This window comes from Pholcus phalangioides, unplaced genomic scaffold, assembly GCF_987345545.1.
Source record: "Pholcus phalangioides strain wild (caught in Gottingen) unplaced genomic scaffold, Ppha-v1.0 ptg000039l_1, whole genome shotgun sequence".
Lineage (NCBI taxonomy): Eukaryota > Metazoa > Arthropoda > Arachnida > Araneae > Pholcidae > Pholcus > Pholcus phalangioides.
This window is the reverse complement of record NW_028301625.1, coordinates 7,184,030-7,206,233: the sequence shown is the minus strand read 5'-3', so window position 1 is coordinate 7,206,233 and position 22,204 is coordinate 7,184,030. Positions and strand designations below refer to the sequence as shown.

The following is a 22,204-nucleotide window of genomic DNA, read 5'->3' as shown; positions in this document are numbered from 1 at the left end:
ATAATTTTTTTCACGCTATAAATGCACTATAGAAGGGCCAGCCAGATCCCAGCCTAAGGGTCCTGCTCCAGGATGTGGGGACATGAAAATATTAGTCTTAATAATCGAGAAAATGTTGTGGGGATGTTATAAGCGTATCGGCTGTATATGTAATATTAATAATAATGAAGACTTTCAAATTTCATTTTCTGGACTTTGAATCTATTTTCGTATATGTATATAAATTTATTAGAAACGAATTCTATTTCATTGTCTCTGCATTCAATTTTTTCTGTGCATTTGGTAATTTAAAAATATATACTTTAAACCATCGGTTCTCAACTACTATTTAAAAATATTTATAATCATTTTTTTAAATTTTACTGTTTTTTATTATTTTCCTCGAGCCGCGGAGCCCTGGGGAGTGCCCAAGGGCTCCGCGGAGCACCGGTTGAGAACCGCTGCTTTAAACTATTGAAAGAAAAAGAATTGATCAATAATTTTTTTCCTGTATTTTTGATGATTCGAAGTTCATACACTGATTAAAATTTCTAGGCGTTTTTTCAGAGCCACATTATAAATTTCATATGGCACATAACTTCTCATGTGTTTTTCAAATTTTTTGTTCTGTTGCTAATGTCATGATGGAGCAGTATATTGTAGTTATACTGTGCAATTTCATTATGTATTTGAATATTACACAGCACAGTATATATTTTGCATAACTGCAAAATGTGGGTAACTATATAAATTATGTACTTCTGGATGCTCAATATGAGTATGCATTCATATAGCATTTTTCGAGCAAAACTCTTGATATTATTATTTTTTTGGCAAACTCAGCTTCTCAATGCAAAGATAAATGGTGCTTCTTGATACAATCTGTTCGTAGTCCAATGTTGTTAGTAATCTAATGCACAGATGAGAAAATGTATTTCCATATTTTGTCATTTCCAAGATTTTTTCAGCACACAAATCTCATACGAGGCAGCATGTTTTCGAATACCTTGAACATAGAGACGTTTAAATTTTTCCTGCAAAATGGTGAACATATAAAACATGTTTTTGTAAAGACACTGTACTCTGAAATAATATTTAAAAATCAATTGAAAAAAAAAATTGACAATTTCGAAAAAAAAGTCAATCAAACTTTCAAAACTATAATTGCTATTTATTGTACTCATAAATGTATTGAAGAATAATTAAAAGGCAGAAAAAAAATTTGCATGAGCCCGTCTTGTTGTATGATCATCTCAGACAAATTGCCGAATTATCTTTTGTGAAAAGAAGTGCAGAACCCCCAAGAGTGTTGCCTGTAGACTGCTTGCTTGAGAGGTAGTTGAGAGGTTTACTTGATTAGATCAAATTCTGTAATAAAGTACAGTAGCCAGAAATTAATGTGTGTCAACTTTTGAAGTATCAACTATATTTCATACTACTTCAGAAATTTTACTTTACACATGAAACAATGAGTGAAATAATAATGTAGATTACAATTTTTATAGCTTATTTAAAACTAAAAACCAATGAAAATAACTACAAATAAGAAATAATCTAATACTCAAACTCTTAACATATTTTTCTGTTTGCACAACACTTATTTACGTTCAACTCTTTCTAAACGTATTTTTTTATTCCATATAATTTTATTAGAGATGTGAGGTGAGAATATTCATTTTTCTTTTAAATAATTTACATTTTTTTACTAATTTCTTGTATATTGTGAAATATAAGTTGCCTGAAACATTACAACCAAAACAATTTTTGGTATAATCACCCCCCCCCCCCCTATTAATCCTGTTTATGATGAGAGGTTTTAAAAGTTTGGTTACAGAGATTTTAGAAACCTTTAGATTAAATTCTTATATAAACAATTATTTTAAAATTAGATAAATTTTCAGAAATAAGTTCACAACAAAAGAAATTAAACCAAAGTTGATTGATAAAGGAAGCTATTCTTACATAGTAACCTTCATTCTAAGATACAGAACTGTTTTCTTCAATGCACATACACTTAAATATTCTGTATCACTCACTTTTATTTAAAAGTTGTGCAATTCAGCCCCACGTAAAAATCATAAATTGAAACAAAAATCATTCACGAAAATTAAAGTATTTGTATGCTCGACACTGGGTCATAAAATAAAGGGTAGAATTTATCAAATTATTTCATAATTGCTTTAAATTAACCATGTCATCAATAAGTTGCACAAATTTTTCTCGGAATGTAATTTCTTCTACATTTTTAATAGTAATTATACTCTTGCAAATGATGTTTCACAATTAAATAGCATATTCTCTTCCCATCCCCATTGGCACTGTTTACAAACAATGCAGAGTATTGTTTACAAACTGGCATTTCTTTGATGGCTCAATCGAATACACATACATAAACCTCTGCTTTTGAATAGAAAAGTATTTGTAATTTTATATGGGAAAAATAGAAATCTACTTTTTTTTTTCGTGAAATCGGAGATTAATATTGTTTCGTAATTAGTTTTAATTAGATTTAATTCATAATTAGTCGTCACATGGGAAAATGAAGTGGGGATGTTGACAGAGCTTCAGTCCTGGGATGGATTGATCGTAATTTTTTGTTTTTACATTCTAAATTTACATCAAGGGGCCCACAGAAAATCCTGGCATGGGGCCCGGCTTCAGGATGTGGGGGACCTTGGTTGAGGGATAATCAGGGACCACTCAGCAACATTATATATCACACTTTGGATACTTCAATTTGTTTATATAATAATTTTATAAAAGGAAATATAAATAACTGTTAAATAAAGCTTTACACATACCTCATCAACTGCTTGAGAATCATAATCAGATTCCTCCATCTCCCAGAAATGCGATCGAGCATGTTTCTTGTGACGAGGTCGGAACGGATGAAGAGCTGTACCAACGTTACAAACATCTGTTTCTTGAAATTTCTCTAATTCGTTACTTTATTCAATAAAATAAAACTACCAATAACAAAAATAAATAACATGTTGCGGCGATAGCCAACGCGATCGTCCTCCATCTTGTTTTCAAAAACACTCGCAGCAGCAGAGGAAAAACGAATAAACACGTGATCGATATTGACGAATCAGCATCAAGATCATCATCATCACTTGTTAAACGCCGTGGCCTTGTCACAGCCACTCACTGGTTAGATGAGAATACCGATTTTTTCTAACATACGCGATAGCATTCATCCGCATGTTATTCGACCGGCCGTTTAACAGTCGCTCCGTGAATACGGCCATTAGTGTCACCTGATGATCACCGAAGTAGTTCCTTCTCGGGATAGAGAAGGCGGGACATCGTCCCACATAGTGGAGTGGAGTTTCGTCTTCTTCTCCACACGCAGGACAAATAGGTGAATCTGTATAACTACAGTTGTGTAGGTGTTTCGCTAGGTTAGCATGACCAGTGATGATCTGTATAACCTGTCGAATTTGTTTCCTGTTCAATGAGATAAGTTTTTTAGCAATATTCGGATGGGTTCCCAAGGCCAGCTTGGCCTGTCTGCAGTCCTGCCTTGAGTTCCATTGCCGCATGTGTTTGTCTTCTATCCAAGGGCGTAAAGTTATTGAAAATGTTGGGGGGGCTCAAGCCCCATACAATGGAACCTCGTTTATTCGTCGCGTCGTATAAACGAGGTTTTTAAGCACGTCGTCGAACAGACGGGTCAAAGCGTCGTATAAATGCAAAAATCGTATAACTGAAACGTTATCTCTATCTTACTCTTCCGCAAAAATTTCCCTAAGAAAACTAAAAATTATTGTAATTCAAAACCATATTTCATGAAATTGAAATCAAGAAAAAATTATATTACAAAAAAAATTACTCGAAATACAGCACTAAGATTGACATAACATTGCTGTTTCATAAACCTCGAGCACTCTTATGATGTTCCTTTCAAGATTTGAAATACAAAAATGCGTTATTTATAAACTTAAACAAAAAATTCGTCTGTGTTGTTCGATTTCTATATTCAAGAAAAAAGTCAATAAAGCATCGAGTTCAGCTCTTCTGAAAAAAATCAGTTCTGTTTTAAAGAACTGTTTTTGCGTGCATCTACGGTCAACAATCAACCTCCGTTAGCAGTCAGTTCATTTCGGAACTTGCAACAGATATTGTTGAAGCCACCTCCATTCCGTGGTCACATCCGCAGGAACACTTTGAAAATTATTATAATTTTTTTCAAGGACTTTTAAAGACTTGAAAATGAACTTTTTCTCCAAAGATTTTCAAGGAGGGTACGAACCCTGTCCCTATATATCAGGGCTTGACAAATCTCGGGCTCCAGGTCACCATGGTGACTAGAAAATCGGTATCGGCACCAAACATTCTCTGCATGTGATTGCTAGAGTGGAATCATAGGATGACGAAAACAGTGTGGCTTTCAACATGGGAGGGGAGGGGGGTCTCCGTAAGTCCTGAAAAAATCTAAAAAACATCATTTCGGACCGTTTTTCTTCAGCAAAAACCATGCTTGGCTCTTCAGGAATATGGCTGTTTCCTACATAGTTTTTGATTTGTCAAGATCGGCTATATTCAAATGACATCAAAACAGGAATCATTCAATGTTTTAAAACAGTATTGAAATTTATACTCGATGAAAAATTCAAAAAGCATGGTCATATAGGCTTATGCAGCCAGAGCCGCTATCCTATAAAATGTTTGACAAATGATTTTACTTCATGTTCATTTCCTTTTCGCTTTAGAGGTGGGGGGGGGGGGAAGAGGACAAAATCACTGAAAATATTACGATTTGATATTTTGGTTTTTTGTTGGTCGACATTTCTTCGAGCAGAAATACTTAATTTCGTTTCATTTGTGTTCAATAATGTGCATTTCAATATAGTACAGGAGTACCGTATTTGATTTGCAAAAAATTCAATATAAACAAACAAAACAAAAATATTAAAATGTCTGAGTGAGTACAGTGTTTAAAGAGAGGAAAAATGCAACACCATACTGAGCTTTCACGTATTAATAATGAGAAAATTATTATTGCGTAATTAATGACAAAAGTTCGGTGTAGATAATATCTGATATGGTGATAATCTCATTATGAAATCAATGATGCAATAATTTTATTGCATCAATTAAAAAAATGTGAAGGAAGAGCAACTTTTTTGCGCATTAACCCTATATAGTCCCGTTGATTTTTGAATAGACATGGTAAATGGTCAAAAAACACAAACAGGTTTTTTGGTATTTCAGAAAGTACATCCTTTAGTGTCATTTCAGTAAAAGGTACAGCTATATAAGTACAATAATTTTTATCTATCTAGAAAAAGCTGATTCCTTGTTGGTGTCGTATTTGATAGCTGTCCCAATTTTACATGCTCAGAGATTTATATTATAGCACCAAATTGAGGGAAATGGAAATAAAATTCAAGGACGAAACTATTCAACTTTGCTGAGCAAAATTCTATCTGTTTATAGATAACATTAAAATTAAGGCAGACTATATTTTACCCTTAATTAATTATTTTAGCTAGTTAAATCCAGTATAATTAATTAAATTGCTGTTAACATATGCTAACAGTGCCAATTTGCATCGGTTTCTGGAAAAAAAATAATTTTCAATACGTTTTATGGAGGAGAACCATAGAGGGTATAAAAACATTGGTTTCGATTTTATTTGGCCAACATAGGTGATCAGTTGCTATTAATATCAAACCAAAAAATTTGGGTGTCATAAGATGTTTTTTTTACACAAATTATTTTCGACTTATTTTGTTCCTTGTTATTAGAGACCACTGTTTAAGCAAAACAAATTTGAATAATCCAACTCGCAGTTTTCCAAACTTTTTGTTTCATCGTCCTCCTCTTTAGAATTTGTTTTTTTCTCAATCCCCCCCCCCGGACCTTTCCATGCCCCCAAGGGGCGATATTGCCCATTATAGGATACTCTGATCTAACTGATCATAACTTCAATAACAATCTCTGTTCCCATTCTTCTAATCACTATCACCGAATATTATTACCAAAATCTCTTGTGTTGTCTGATCAATAATTTCATGGTCGGTTTTCTTTCACCTTTCGTAGTTTTGTAATTTCTGAACTCCGGATAATCCACGCTCGGATAATCGAGGTTCTACTGTACTTTAGATTTCTTTAGCAATCTTGTTCCAAACAATGTTTGTCGTAAAAGCTTTTGGCCTCAAGAATATCTGTATAAACATTTTATGCAATCGCAAAATTCCCAAAAAATTAGAGAAACTGCTAATGAGGTTGTACTTACCAAGATTATTGTTGCTCTGCTACAAATTGGGCTTTGATGATGATTCCTTCATCATGAAGAATGAGTAAGGATGCAACGATCGATCAGCGTTGACTTGAAAATTTGTAACATGAACACTCAACGATGACACTTGGATTCAAAAACAACTGGATGTTTCTTCCTCTTCTTATATGCTATAGTTAATATGACAATCCTGTTTTCGGTATTGTCAACTCTGTACAGAAAAATTTCTCACGTCTTCGTGCGCAACCATTTGTCGGCAATTACCTTTTGTAACTACTATAATTCTGCTGGTCAAATGGTGATTTGACCAGCCGAATTCATCTTTTGTGACCATTTCGGATGTCTTTTATTCTTCGTTCTTTTCTCATGGTTAGTACATCTGGACAACATAAAAATGTAACACTGTGCTAGCTTCCTGAAGGAGGGACACATAGATGTGTGTTACTTAAACACCTATAAACACATGATTCAGTTAGATGGCGGTATCCATGACTGAAAATTTCGGGAAAGTTCTCACGCTTCCTCAGGGAAAAATTTCCAATACATCTGGCTGCCCATTCGTGTGTGTCTTTGTTCGGAATTCGCCTATATATATGTGTGTGTTTGTGTATGCTCCGCCTCGCTTCAGGGCAGTTGTATGCTAGAAAGGCTACTAAATTTCTACAGTGGAACAAAAATAGTCAAAGCGCCGCTGACAAGAAAACTACAACATCGATCTCGTTATTGCTATCATATAATACATTGCTACCTCCAGAGGGGTGTACAAACAATGAGGAAGGAGATCGTACAGGAAGCGATATAGACCGGTCAACCAGTTCCCAAGTTAACAAGTGAGGGGGGAGTTGGGGTGTATTCTGTTGAACAGTTTTCTCCTTTTTTTTTTCTTAACTCATAATGGGTATCTGTCACAGGCATAGTACAGAAGTGCATTCAAGAGGATTCACTGATGGCATTTTCTACTTCTGTCGCCAGCCGATCTACAGAGACAGTAAACAATCCTCAGCTAAAATCCTAAGAAAAAATAAATTAGTGATTGCTCTTTTCTGATGCCCGTGTCAGAAGTACGGGCTTTGTTGTCCTCAATGGTTAATGCTGATTGCGACCCAACGCTTTTCTTTGATCTTGTCCCAAAGCGATTTGCCTTGTCCTATCTACCCGCGAAAGCTGGTTGTCTGGAATAACTACTATATGGTCATACAGGCCCCCTAACTAGGCTGGGGCAACCGGGGCATTGCACCAGGGCCACATGCCTAATTGGGCGCCACAAAATAATGTACATTTATTTTGCATAATAATAATCCTTTCCAAGGGCCCCCAGAAAAAGTGTGCCCTGGGGCTCCCGAAAAGGCACGCTATGGTCCTGTGTTCATAGAAAAAGAATTTTCTCGCTAAACATGGAAAGAAAACCTATAATTTTTTTCTTTGTTGAATTAATTTTCAATTTGAAATCTTATAAACGGATGACCGACCGAGAGAGAGGCTTGAAAAGATCTCTCGACCAAAGATCTCGTTGTAAAGTCATAACTATTATCATCAGAATCATCAGACATACATTGCACTATAAACATGCCCCCTCCCCCCCGCTCAACGGTGGGACTAACCAACACCTTCTAGAGCAAGCTGCTTTAGAAGGTATTGGACTAACAGGGCTCCAGTGCGGGGGGACGATTCTTCCCCCCCCCCTATCATTTTTTGTTTTTCACACGAAAAATTCACTGTATCCACCAAAGGCCCTGATGCAGGATAGGGGATGCCTATAACATCTCTTTTATAGTCCTTGCCAACAAAATTAGTGAAATGGGATTACTCGTTATCAAGTTATCGCAGCTTCCGGTCATTTTCATTTGGTCCCCGAGGACTGACTATTTATGATTTATTGAATTTTAAATAGATACATTTTGCGGCACTTACATACCGATATTGTGCATGCATTTCACTATTTATAAAGGGGTGGCCAACCTGCTTCCTTAGGTAATTGAAGATTAATTTTTACTTTTTAAATTGAAGAAATTCTTTTCAATTTGTGAGCGATATTTTTCTTATGAATGAATGAGTCTTGTAGCAAACTTGTAGGCTATCTCCCTCCCCCCCACCGATAATGTGTAGTAGGCCATCTTTGCAATGACCTAATTAATAACTTTTTATTGAATTAGTTTTAGTTTCGTTTCTCATCTTCGAAATTCCCAACCAGATGGGGAGCAAAGCCGCTTGAAAGATAATCTTAATGCAGCTCTTAATGCAGCTTTGATGGGGAGAAAACGTTGAGGGGGCGGGGATATCACATACCTCATTGGCGTTGCTGTCACTGCCTTTTCAGTCACCTCATCAATAAAAATTATACAGTTTGTACAATTTTTGTTGATACACATGCACAATTTAGATTAGGATGTTCAGTTTTCCTACTCAAAAATTCAAAAAAAAATTCTAATTTTCTTTCCTAAATGAGCATTCTTACGAAAACGAAGAGCCAGTCAAATTATATTAGTGGAGGGTGCAAATCTGTTCCACAAAACAAGGGTTATGGTGTTGACTACACTCTTTAGGAAGACGTTGGCTGAGGTGTTGGTTTAAAATTTCCATGAGTGCTGCGAACGTAAATAGTTCAGGAATCCCTTAGTTATAAAGATAATATTTTGTATTAATTGTTAAAATGTAGTGGTGACTTAACGAATGGGCCAAAAAAGCCCGGTCGAGGGGTTGGTCTTGGACCTTTGAAAAATTATCATTTATTTTTCATTTCCTTTTTTAAAATCAATATTATAATTCACTTGTTGTTTATTTGATTCTATGTTCTACCCCCCCCCCCCTAGTCAAATTTTGTTGTAAAGGGGCTTGAAAAATGTTTCGGCATCGGTCCTCAAGATCTGTTATGAATGGGCATTTAGAATGTGCTTTTTTTCCCCAATATTTTTCAAAAAAACATTGGGGGGGGGGGCCTAAAAGTTATTGGTCCTCCCGCATATACGGGACTCAAGCGTGTACGAAGGAGAGGGAGAATGCATTGCACAATGGTTTTTTTCAGTAATTACCTCTAGGTTCTGGCACCTATTCTTTATAGAGTGCAATTTATTTCGGTTTCAATATCATTGCTTCCCAATGTTCAACCTCCCCCCCACCATGCATCTTTGGGCTTATTTTCATGTCGGCGCCATGGCCGTCCTCCGGTCGCAGTGAACAAAAGAAGAGACACTCAGTTTTTGCCACAGGCAAAGAAGAAAGAGCCCCCTCAACACCTCAAAGAATCTTCCTCTCAGCCGTGCCTTCTGGCAGTAAGGATTGGAACCGATGGAGGGTGCAATTGGGGATTCAACGGCAGGGAAGAAATGAGATAAACGTATTGTCATGGAACAAAAAAGCCAAAGACCATCCAGATTTTTTAAAAGAACTAAAATTTTGAGCAGATTGTTTCCATTAACTAATTCATAATTAGGACAACTTTTGGTTAAAAAAAAAATTTTCATCATTGCAAAATGAATAAGCCATATTCATACGAATTTTTGGGGGGGCTGAGCCGCGTTTTCAAAAATGTTGGGGGGGCTCGGGCCCATGGGCCATATAGAAGTTTACGCCTATGCTTCTATCCATTGTTTGACATCTCCTTTGATGGTTGATATCGAAACAGGATAGAAAGGTTCAGGACCAGATAGCTTCATGTTCGCTGCCTCTTTGGCTATCTGGTCTGCGAGTTCATTTCCCTGGAAATTTACGTGACCAGGAACCCAGTAAAGGTTGATGTTGTTGCTCAATGCGGCCAAGTTATTCAACATGTCAGTGCAGTATTTTACACACAGTTGAAACTTGAGGAAGTTGTCAAGAGCCAATAGTGCTGCTTGGCTGTCAGAGAAGATAACAATTTGTTTGCCATGATACCCTTTGGTAATCAGACTTTCAGCCAGCTAATACTTCAGCTTGAAAGACTGTGGACGTTTTGCCTAGATACAAATGTATCTTATGGTAGCCGTGATCCACTCCAAAGATGCGGAAAATTGCTACAGCTCCAGTATCAGTAATCCTAGAGCAATCGGTGCCATTGGAAATGGCAAAAACATCAATGTTGTTTATCTTGATTTCTAGAAAGCATTTGCTTAGGTCCAACATGGTAAACTCTTGAAGTGTTTTTAAATGAGATTGGGGACAACTTGTTGAATTGGATAGAATTGTGGTTGAGAGATAGGTCACAGCAGGTTATGGTGAACAGGGAATTCTCTGATTGGACAGGTGTCAAAAAAGGAGTCCCTCAAGAAAGTATTCTTGGCTCTGTCCTTTCATCAATAAATTTGATCAGGACATCTGCAAGATTGTTAGTAAATTTGCAAGTGATGTGAAACTAATGGGGGTAATCAGGAATACAAGCGACAAGGAGAGATGCTCCAGAACTTGAATATGATTGCAGCATGGGCTAATGAATGAAGCATGACCTTCATTATGGATAAGTGCATTCTCGCTCATTTTGGTTCGAACAACCTATGTTTTACTTACAAGTTGAATGGTATTACAATTACAGATACAACTAGGGTTACCAATTTGGGAATTCTCATTGACAAGCAGCTAAGGTCTTCTGAACATTGTTCAGCGGTGGTCAAAAAAGCAAACAATGCTTGGTTTCATTCTTAAGAAAGATCTCTTCATGTTCTTCTAAACTCATTTCAAGGCTTAGTTTGCCTTGGACTGAAGTATGCCATAAGGTTTTGGAGACCATACCTACAAAGAGACAGACTTGGTTGGGGGGGGGGGGTGCAGAGAAGAGAAGAGCTACACTGCTCTTGTTGGCACACAAGACTCGAGCTGTGAAGAAAGACTTGATTTCTTGGATATGTTTACATTGTAAGAACACAGGTGTCAATGAATATGAAGTGTTTAAAAATTTTAACGGGATGGATAGAAAGTAGGAAGGACCATGAGTTATTAAAATAACCATCAATCAATTGCTTCGACAAGGGGGACACCAGTATTATTTAGTAAGGGACAACGAGAACAGGGAGTCTCTAATAGGGCTGTTAATAAATGGAATAGCTCTTACCTCTGGGGATCATGACACAATTGACAAGTTTAAAAAGGAGTATTACGAGACAAGAGACACCCTAATCTTTATGGGCAGTGTATTATTTATATTACACTATTCACTTATTAATTTCTTTGTGATATATACTCTTATGTTGTGTTGCTGTATTTTAATTAATTTGACTCACTACACGCACGCACGCACATTCCAACATGTACCAATTCATTAGAAATTCCACAGAGGAATATGGACGAGTTGATTTAGTTGTTTTATTATGCATGTCTGATTTAGTAGTGGTTATATTTGAATTCCATATTTTTTGTGGTGTTAGTATTTGTTCTTAATTCAACAGCTTAGTTCATTGCGATAAGGACTACCAAGATCAGTGACTTATTTATAAGGAAGAGCGACTAGGAATAGTGTGATCAAATGAGGTGCCTGCAAAATCGGGACAAATCCCGTAAATAGTTGTTAAAAACCATGACATTCATTAATAGTAACAAGGATATTCTTATTTCGTGGGCATTACAGTGTAAAATTGCAAACTAACAATATATTATAAAAATATTATCACACTGCTTGTACGCAGAGGCACAAAACGAGTAAAACATCAGGATGAGAGCCATGATTGTCAGACATCCCACATATATGTGACTGGCTATTATCTGCAGCTTCGCTCGCATGGATTTGGTAATCTGAAAATTGCTTCAGGATGATTTCTTCCATATAACATTTAAACCTCTCATGACCCCATTGGGAGATAAATTTCCAGAAATCCTGACTTACCCAAGGATTACTCTATAAAATTTTCATAAAAGTTCTTTTATAAAACTTGAAAAATGAAACCAATAAGCCTATTGATTCAATTTGAGCAAATGTAACCGATACGCTAATTGGTTGCATTTCCCTAGTTTTATAAAGCATCTTTTATCAAACTTTTATAGCGTAATCCCGGCTATAGCAAGTCTCTGTATCATAAAATATAATACTGACCAAAAAATTTATAGTTATAGCTTCAGAGGTTTCGGCTTGATATTTTTCTATACAATCTTTGAACCCTCTCATGACCCCTTTAGTAGTCGAATTTTGAAACGCCCTTTCTTAGTGAGTCTTTCCATCATAACATGAAAATACAGGCCAAATTTCATATTTATAATTTTAGTGGTTTTGGCTCGGTATGATTTCTCTATTTAACCAACGAACCCCTTAGAGGTCAAATTTTGAAAAATGCCTTCTTAGTGAGTCTTTACATCATGAAATGAAACTACTGATAAAATTTCATATTTATATCTTCAGCGATTTCGGCTCAGCGATGATGAATCTCAGTCACACACACACACACAGTCAGGACGAACATATTGTTTTATATATATAGATTGAAGGGCGTATGCCATAAAAGAGGAGATGCATTACATTATACTCATAAATTACTGGGGTGGAGACTTTAGTACTCTTAGTCTTATATTATAATGTCTACGCTGCCACGAACAGTTGACCCTCGTTTACGAACTTGCTTTCCTACATGTAATTCATTCTGGAATTTTTTTCAGAAACCAAAATAGTTCCCCTCCATAGGAATTAATTTAAAATTGATTAATTCATTAATTTGTTCCAAGGACTCAAGTGCATAATGTAAAACCGATTGAAATCGGTTAACTAACGCTGAAAATGCTTTTTTCTAGAATAGACAATCACAACCTTGAGATAAAGAGCTTATATGCCATATCAGAGCAAAAGTGGGGCTATGTCTGGTTTCTTCAATACAGTAAAATCTCTTTTTTTTGTGGATACCAGCGGGACAAAAATTTTTTGTCTGTAAAAGAGAGGTGACCGTTGATCAGGAGTTTGAAAAGCATGTTTATTTTTCAAGGGGAAATTATTCCACTGTAAAAGAGGGGTGTCCATTAAGAGGGGGTTTTATTGTACTTTCAACATCAACACTCGGAACATCAATAGCAGTCTTTGCAGTATTATGAAGTATGTGAGCAGGACACCTAACTCCAAGAATAGTCTCATTTAATTCATTTTTCAACCTCACTTAACAACATTATTAGACCACCTTGTTGTATTCCACCTAAATTACACTGGTGTAAGAAATTAAGAGAATTTGCAGACTTGGTCGATTATCTCTAGAACTACTGTACCGATTTTAATGAAATTTGATATGTACATACATTGATACCATACAAAACCAATAACCATTCAATAATTATAATACACACGCATGATCGTGCGTAACACTCGTTGGAATTGGAAGGTATGAAACAGCGGCTCATCATCATCATTTGGCGTCCCATAGGGAAAGAGCTTAGGCAAATTTTGCCCATTGCTCTAGCACCAAGTGGTTCAACATGAGTTGTAGGTCATGTAAGAATGAAGAAAGATATTATTCTGTGGAAATACCCAGAGTTTGGTGACTGCTCCGGGGACGAGAGTTATGGTGTCTATTACCACATTGTATTGGGTCTCTGTATGGGACATTAAGGAGAACCGCAACCAGTAAAGCCATGTCAGAGAATTTGAGGCTGCTCCTGTCTGCGGTGCCCTTTTAGAAAAGGAGCAGAGAAGGTCTCAGGGATATGGCTGAGAACTCAACATGAGGTTATTAAATAGTAATGCATGAAAGTTCAAGTTAAAGCAGAATTGAAACTCACCATGAATTTAGGTGTTTAGTGTAATTTAGAAAATTTACCAAGTTGTAAATGCTGGGAGCATTCACAACTTCACTTAGAGTCACCTGATGATCACCGAAGTAGTTCCTTCTCGGGATGGAGAAGGCGGGACATCGTCCCACATAGTGGAGTGGAGTTTCGTCTTCTTCTCCACACGCAGGACAAATAGGTGAATCTGTATAACTACAGTTGTGTAGGTGTTTCGCTAGGTTAGCATGACCAGTGATGATCTGTATAACCTGTCGAATTTGTTTCCTGTTCAATGAGATAAGTTTTTTAGCAATATTCGGATGGGTTCCCAAGGCCAGCTTGGCCTGTCTGCAGTCCTGCCTTGAGTTCCATTGCCGCATGTGTTTGTCTTCTATCCATTGTTTGACATCTCCTTTGATGGTTGATATCGAAACAGGATAGAAAGGTTCAGGACCAGATAGCTTCATGTTCGCTGCCTCTTTGGCTATCTGGTCTGCGAGTTCATTTCCCTGGAAATTTACGTGACCAGGAACCCAGTAAAGGTTGATGTTGTTGCTCAATGCGGCCAAGTTATTCAACATGTCAGTGCAGTATTTTACACACAGTTGAAACTTGAGGAAGTTGTCAAGAGCCAATAGTGCTGCTTGGCTGTCAGAGAAGATAACAATTTGTTTTCCATGATACCCTTTGGTAATCAGACTTTCAGCCAGTATGGCTATTGCTAATACTTCAGCTTGAAAGACCGTCGGCGTTTTGCCTAGATACAAATGTATCTTATGGTAGTCGTGATCCACTCCAAAGATGCGGAAAATTGCTCCAGCCCCAGTATCAGTAATCCTAGAGCCATCGGTGTAACATTCAATAACTCCTGTTGAGATGCTATCAATTATGTGGGCAACTTCATTTCTCCTGAGTATGTGGATAGTGAAGCATTTAGTAAAATTTTTTGTTTTGGAACAGGAGTCTTTTGGCATTAGTAGAGAGGGTATCTCCGCTTTTCCCAGTAGACAGCTGTCAAGATGATTCTTGAAAGAAGGTTTGTATCCCATATATGGTCGATTGCACCATGTACCATTTCTTTCCATCCTATACATAGTTTTAAACGCTTCTCCTTGTAGGTACCATCTCAGAGGTGGTATCTTAAGAGTAGTTTCAAGGGCGATGGAGGGAGAGCTGGGTAAGGCTCCCGTGATAAGAATGCAAGCTAGTCTTTGCACTTTTTGCAAGACAGTTTCATAAGAGGTCTTTGATAACACCTGGTACCATACCACACAACCATAGCTCAGCATTGGGCGTGCTATGGCAGTATAAATCCACTGAGTGGTTTTAGGGTTTAAACCCCAGGCTTTACCAATAATTCTTTTGCACAGCATAAGTATATTAGTGGCCCGTTTAGCTCGTTCATGAATATGGGATTTCCAGGAGAGCTTAGAATCCAAGTGACATCCAAGGTATTTCACTCTGTCACATATGGTTAATTCTTGTCCCTTGAGGGTTAAGTTTCCAAATTCCCATTTTCTGTTCCATGTGAAAATCACAATTCTGGTTTTTTCCGTGGAAAATGTTAGTTGGTGTTTGTCACCCCATCTGCTGACAGAGTTTAAAATTTGTTGAGCAAGAATCCTCATTGTGGATAAATCATGCCCTTGAATGAGCACGACTAAGTCATCTGCATATGCCTGTGTATACCCTGGTCCTTTCATTAGATCAGAGATCAGGGAGCTGAAGACCATGTTCCATAGAAAGGGAGAAAGGATTCCTCCTTGTGGACATCCTCTTCTGATAGCTCTTTCAGCTTGGGCATCAAGAACACGAGCAGTGATTGTTCGGTTCCTGAGCATGTGATCAATCCATCTAATTAACATAGGTGGAATGTTAAAATCTATTAGTGCCTTACATACAGAGTCAAAAGTATTAAAACCTTATGCCCTGTTATTATACCCTGTATTAAAACCATGCTGGTTCACATTAATCTTACCCATTAAGAGAGGAATCTCTTGAAGATGCCAGAGTATCAGTTTTTCCAGTAACTTTAACTGGAAAGAAGATAATGTAATCATTCTGAAGGATGATGATTTATAATAGGTGTCTTTTCCTGGTTTTGGTAGGAAGACACCTCTGGAGCTCTTCCATACTTTTGGTATATATCCCAAAACTAGGCTGGCTTTGAAGAGGCGAATCAGCTCAATGCCTATAACTTTCCATCCTTTTTGTAAAAAGATAGGATATATTCCATCTGTGCCTGGTGACTTGAAGGGAGAAAATCCCCTCAAGGCTTCGGTACATTTGTCATATTCAACTATCATGTTGGCTATTGAGGTGTCTACTGGTTCCAGGATGGGCGTAGCCTGTACACCACAGTCTGGTTCCGTTGGTCCACCTAGGTGATAGTCCAGAAGACATTCCAGCGTCTCCACTGGGCTGGCAGTATAGTTACCATCTGGTCGTTCTATAACATTAATTTTATCATAGGAATTGTTTTTGATCAATTTGGTAACCTTGGCAGTTTCTGACAGTGAATTCATCTCTGTACAGAACTTCTTCCAAGAACTATTTTTCACTTTTCTGATTTCTTTCTTGAACTTCCTTATAGTAAGTCCAATTCGATTCAAGTTTAGTCCTAACAGCCTTCCTGTGTGCCTTCCTCGTTTCTTTACGGAGGAGTTCAAGATCTTTAGTCCACCAATTTTTTGAGTAGACTTTAGATTTGTCAGGCTTGAGTGGACACGCCTGATTCGCTGAGTTCCTGATCACCTCTGTCAGAATGGCAGCATGGTGATCCAAGTCATCTACTGTTAAGATCTCGTCACAGGGGTTGGCGAGAGTGTTGAGCTGGCTTTCCAGGTTTCTAAAACAGGTCATGAAACAGCGGCTGCAGAATAAACAAAAAAATTGGTTAATAGTTGGGTTAATGGGGGTATGGTCCCCTCTTACAGATATACAGGTCTTGCAGCGTGATTTCATACTTGAAATAAGGCAGTTTATCATTTCCTGTGGCAATTAGTTCCACTCATTCAGCAACGCTGTTTTCATTCCCTGGATGGTTCCCGGAGGGGAGTTGCAATTGCCCTCCCCAGAGCATCCCAGACATGCTCTATAGGGAGCCCTCATCCCTATACCTCACACCAGTCACAGTGCCTCTTTCAAAGACATGGAGAGGTGTGCGGCCATCCAACATGATGCCTGCCCATACCATTATACCTCCTCCGCCATAATGGTCGTTTTTGCGGACATTGTAGGGCAGGTAGCGGGTCCCTGGTTCTCTCCATATGAACGTACAGCGAGAATCGGTGCTTAGGCTGAACTGGGACTCATCAGTGAAGAGAACGGTTGTCCATTGATCCATACTCCAATCTCTATGCTCTCTGCACCATGATAAACGGATTCTCCTGTTCGTAGAAGTGAGCGGGACGCAAACAGCAGGTCTTCTTGCAAACAACCCTCTCTCATGAAGTCTTTTAGAAACAGTCACCCTTGATACACGGGTTCCTGTGGCTACATACAAGTCACGAGAGAGCTGAGAAGCTGTAGCCCTCCTGTTACGCCTCGCTATAATCGACAAATGGCGATCTTCTCTGGCCGTCGTGGCTCTTGGACGACCTTGCCCAGGCGTTCTCTCGATGGATCCGGTATCCTGGAACTGTTTCCATAAATTACACACGACGCTGGGCGTTAAATTTAACTCTCTACAAATCTGGACTTGAGATTGGCCTGCTTCTAGCCTCCTCACAATTCGCCACCTCATTTTATCATCTAAACGTTGGTGGTTACTCATTTTTACTGTTACAATTTGAAATTAACCGATTGCTGCAAAATAACACCAAGAAATTCGCCGAGGTGTGCTAGCGAACAAAATGCGTCTTAACTTGCGCGCGCTTATAAAGCCTGTTTCTCTACTGGCTCCGCCTACACACATGTGTACGCTTATGTATTTGGCATACAAGATTTGCATTTTTGTCTAGAAGCAGTGGTTTTACATTCAGTTCAGTTCTTTTCATGAGATTCGATAAAATATGCAAATTCTCTTAATTTATTTCACCAGTGTAGTATATTTCTTTTGGTCACGTCAGGTGCTAACACTGCTTTGACCATTACTACTGTTTTAGTTCCTCCTAATGTCTTTTTTTTGCTGTCTGAGAATCATTGAAGAGTGCAGAGTTAAGTATTGTAGAACAATCCAATGACCTGAATGACCTATGATGCCATACTGAAACATAGTATGACAGCAGAGTGCTAGTTCAGCGGCTTTTACACCCCAATATTACACATGTAAAATCAGTTCTCTGTCCTTTGGTTACATAAAATATTAACATGGCAAAAATGTAAAAGTGAAATAATAAATTCCTAGCATAATATCTAATGTAGCTAGAAGTTAAATTGGAAAAATATTGAAAATAATTCTATTTCATTGCACAAGCAGAAACCGGGAAAACGGGCATCTTCAAAGTCTTTTTACGGTTAGGGCAGAAAATAGCAAAAAACCAGGATATACGGACACCCTAACCAGGAGGCTCTCATAATCCTGGGCCCTGATATGAGTGTTATTTTCTGTTTTACTGTATAAATTTACTATAGTGGGGTCTGAAAACTCTGGCATGGCATCAAGACCCCCCTTGAAAGTGAAATTACTCTGATTCACTGCTTTCTCTCAGTCCTAGATATCAGGGAAACAGATATTTTCTGGATATGCTGAGGTGAACTCGAAAAGATAAGTCATCTCAGCGGAGTGGAGACAAGATGACTTTTCTTTCCAAGTTCACCTCAGCATAATATCCAGAAAATATGTTTTCCTGATTACGCAGATTTGTTGAAAAAATAAAACAAAATGAAATAAACTGCATTCTTGGCTTAAAACAGAGAGAGGTTTCAGATGGATTTTTAAAAAAATTCCAGCACCTTGGATTATCTGGAATCTCAAACTTTCGGGACTACTGTATCAAGGTTTCACTGCTTATATCAATACATACTTGATATTTTTATAATTTGATATTCATTGTTATTAATTTTAACATTTTAAACTTTTTTTAAAAAAAGGAACAACCTGCCAGACCAATTGTGAATGGTGTTCCATTCAGAGGTGGACCTCAGATGCTTCAATTAAGCCTTGATGGACAGCGATTATATGTAACCACATCTTTATTTAGTGCATGGGATGCTCAATTTTATCCAGAAAATCTACAGTAAGCACATGTGTATACTTAAGTTTTTTGTATGTTAATCCAATAAATAACATTGCCTAGAAATGGATTAAGGTTAGCTGAGGCTTTGGGTGCAGAATGTGTGTTTGCAGGGCCCTCTAGAAGCCGGAGTCCAGGGCATGCACCCGCTGCACCCACTGTTAAACTCCCATAAGACTGACGGAGATCAAAAATACGTGTTACAGCAAATAATGTTTCATCACTCATAGGTGCTATTTTCAAGATAAAAAAAAGGTTCTGAACACAATCAAAGACATGGTCAAAATGAGTGAGTGTCTGGGGAGGCCAGAGATTTTTGTTTCAGTTGATCGCTACCCCTGGCAGAATGTGTTTAATCATGTACAAAAACACTAGCAATAGCATGTCCAAAATAAAAAATAAAATTAAAATATTTTTCCTCTTAGTGGAACTTTGTGGTGAAAACAATCATTCTTAATGTAGACTAAATGAAAAAATCATAAGTTTATTCAGTGTGACCTTAAACCTTTCCGGCACGCTATCCTTTAAAGTTGGAATTAAAAAAAAAAAAAAAGGCAGTCTATTTAGGCCTAGAGGAGTACGCAGATATAATTTTGTAAAAATTGCACTTACCATTTTAATTTTATGGGTGTGTCCAAAGAGCATGAATGAGACCTTGAATTCTGGACTCAATTTTAGGTAAAATTTCAATGTAAAAAGTTATAAAACTTATGCAGGATAAAGAAATTAGTGAACAGCCGACACAAGCCGCATAACATAGAAATTTTTTTTCCATAAATCTTTTCTATATCCCCAAAAAAAAAATCTTCGAAATTTAAATCTATTTCTTTGAAAAATAAGGGTTTTAAAAAATAAACACACACAGGCCAAAGGTCTGGATCGGCTTGTGCGGTGCTGTTATCTAGTGTTGATAAAAAAGGTTCAAAGTAATCCCTAAAATAATTTTCATTTTATTTATTGTTTATTTTCAGTGTTTGAAAAGGGAATTTTTAGGTGTGCCCAGACTAGGCACACTGAGTCAGAAAGGTTAAATCAGTTTATGAACTAGCAAAACCCAGGAAAAAAGTGTCTGATAAAAAAAAAAAGAAAACAGTGTTCGTGATTATTGTTTTAAAATATATATATTGGCTCTGGGAACCTTCATAAATGAAATAATGTTTGCGCAGTTGTGCAAGGTAACCAGGCAATATATAAAAAATGAATGCAACAGGGTTTTTACCATTTTAACTTTTTCTGAAGTGCTGAGAGATGGCTTCTGAAAGCTATATTTCTGATGATCTCTCAAAAACTGATAATTTCCATGTTGGAAGACTGTGTTCCTAAAAGGGAAGTTACAGGATTGTTTATCTATACTCTAGGTACAAAGTGAGCTATCTTTGGAAAAAAAAATCAGAGGACTGGTTGTGTTTTTGTTGTGATGGAGTTTTCTATTAGCTCACTGTGCTCACCTAGAGCATAGTTAAACAATCCTACAACTTTGGAGACAACCAATGAAAGTGCTCTGCACTTCTAATCAAATTACATCCTTTTGAACATAAAGATGCCTCTCATGGGACATCATTTCACTATGACCAATCAGAACGAGCAGTGCCTGACTGGCTTAAGAAATATAAGTACACGCTACAATCATTGGTTGGTCAGCTGTTGAAAAGTCTTGGACTTCTGGCTATAAACAAATCTTTAAATTCAGTATCCACTTACACAACTTATACACCTCCTGGTGTCAACTGCTGGTGTTGAGAAAAATGAACTCACACACTATGACAGCCTTTTGCCCTAAACACTTCTCTTCCAATGAGAATATTTAATCAATATGTCTTTATTTTACATGACAATAAATAAACAATTTTAATTTTGTAGAACTTATTCAGAAACACTCCTTATTATGCTTTATTATAAAATATTTATTCACAGGTTAGGCTCGATGATGGTATGCGTTCATGTAAACACTATTGATGGTGGGCTTAAGTTGGATCCCAATTTTCTTATTGATTTTGGAGAATTTGCTGATGGTCCTGCGCTGGCACATGAAATAAGATTTCCTGATGGGGACTGTACATCAGATATTTGGAGTTGAATATTTTACTTTCAAATTTATGTATAATGAAATTTAAAAATTTAATTTTTGTTACTACAAATCAAATTTCTTATTGAAAAATAAGGGTTGAGTTCAACATTGTTTTTTTAAGCTCTATGCTTTGATGTATTTTTGATATTTTTCCTATACCATAAAAGTGAACTAATGAATGGATATAATAATAATAAAAATATTTTCATGTGTACCACGATTTATTTATATATTTTAATTTATACAATTACACACATTTCTATATTCCATATAGACAGAAAATAGAATGTGTTTAAGACTCCTCATCATCAAAGATGAATGTGGAGGGTTGCATAAATAAATTGTTTGTCATGTAACGATCAAACCATCTGTATTCGATTCTTACAATGTTTCTAATACCATCACTCACATATTACACATGCACGCACACTTTTCTTACTTTCCAAATGTTCTTAGAAAGGGCTATCTCAGCAAAGATAAGCTTGTTTATAACTAGAGCCCGAAAGTTCAAGCAAAATGCCATAAGCGCCTTTTTTGAAACATATTTATAAAAATACCTTCTTAATTTTCCCTACCATAAATGCCTATTTCAACATGTTTTATGTTTATCTGTGAACTTTAGAGATATATTTTAACTTTATTATTGTTGTGGGGTCATAGTGCCTTGAGCAAGGGCATAGGCTTCTATGCTTCATCCTTTGGCGTTCATCTTAGGTTAAACCCACATGCAGATCGATGCGGTTATTTAAGATGTTGAATCCACGATTTTAGTTTTCCCAATCCAAAGTCCGAGAACGACTAACAGTTTAATATATAGTTAATAAAATAGCGTTTTTTGATGCTTTGCATTTGCTACCATTCTACACGTGTAGAAGCAGCAAACCATCTGTCTATAGTGTTATGGATTGATTGTATTTTATATGTATAAAAAAGTATTTCACAGTTATCTTTTTCTTGCAAGAGGTCTATGACCTACAATTTTTTTAGGGCCAGAAAATTATTCAACTTATTAATTTCTCATCTTGTTAAAATTTTGAACGGAATAAGCAAATTTGAACATTGTGATGATATAAGCAAATGTGCAGAAGC

General features: G+C 36.9%; 1 protein-coding gene and 1 long non-coding RNA gene across 3 annotated transcripts in view; one reads left to right on the top strand and one right to left on the bottom strand.

Moving 5' to 3' along the window:
• LOC149065517 (methanethiol oxidase) overlaps positions 1-21,329 on the top strand; it is a 133,691-nt gene extending 112,362 nt beyond the window's left edge. For both annotated transcript variants that reach the window (XM_089253952.1, XM_089253953.1), the window contains exons 10-11: positions 18,905-19,050; positions 20,962-21,329. In XM_089253952.1, coding sequence (XP_089110078.1) covers positions 18,905-19,050; positions 20,962-21,124 — 309 coding nt within the window. In that variant the 3' untranslated portion in view covers positions 21,125-21,329. The remainder of the gene's footprint in view (positions 1-18,904; positions 19,051-20,961) is intronic.
• LOC149065518 (uncharacterized) lies at positions 1,130-3,282 on the bottom strand. Its single transcript, XR_016195634.1, has 2 exons — positions 2,781-3,282; positions 1,130-1,347 (listed from the first exon to the last, which is right to left on the bottom strand). It is a non-coding gene; the product is annotated as an uncharacterized LOC149065518 (long non-coding RNA).
• Positions 21,330-22,204: the final 875 nt, after the last annotated feature.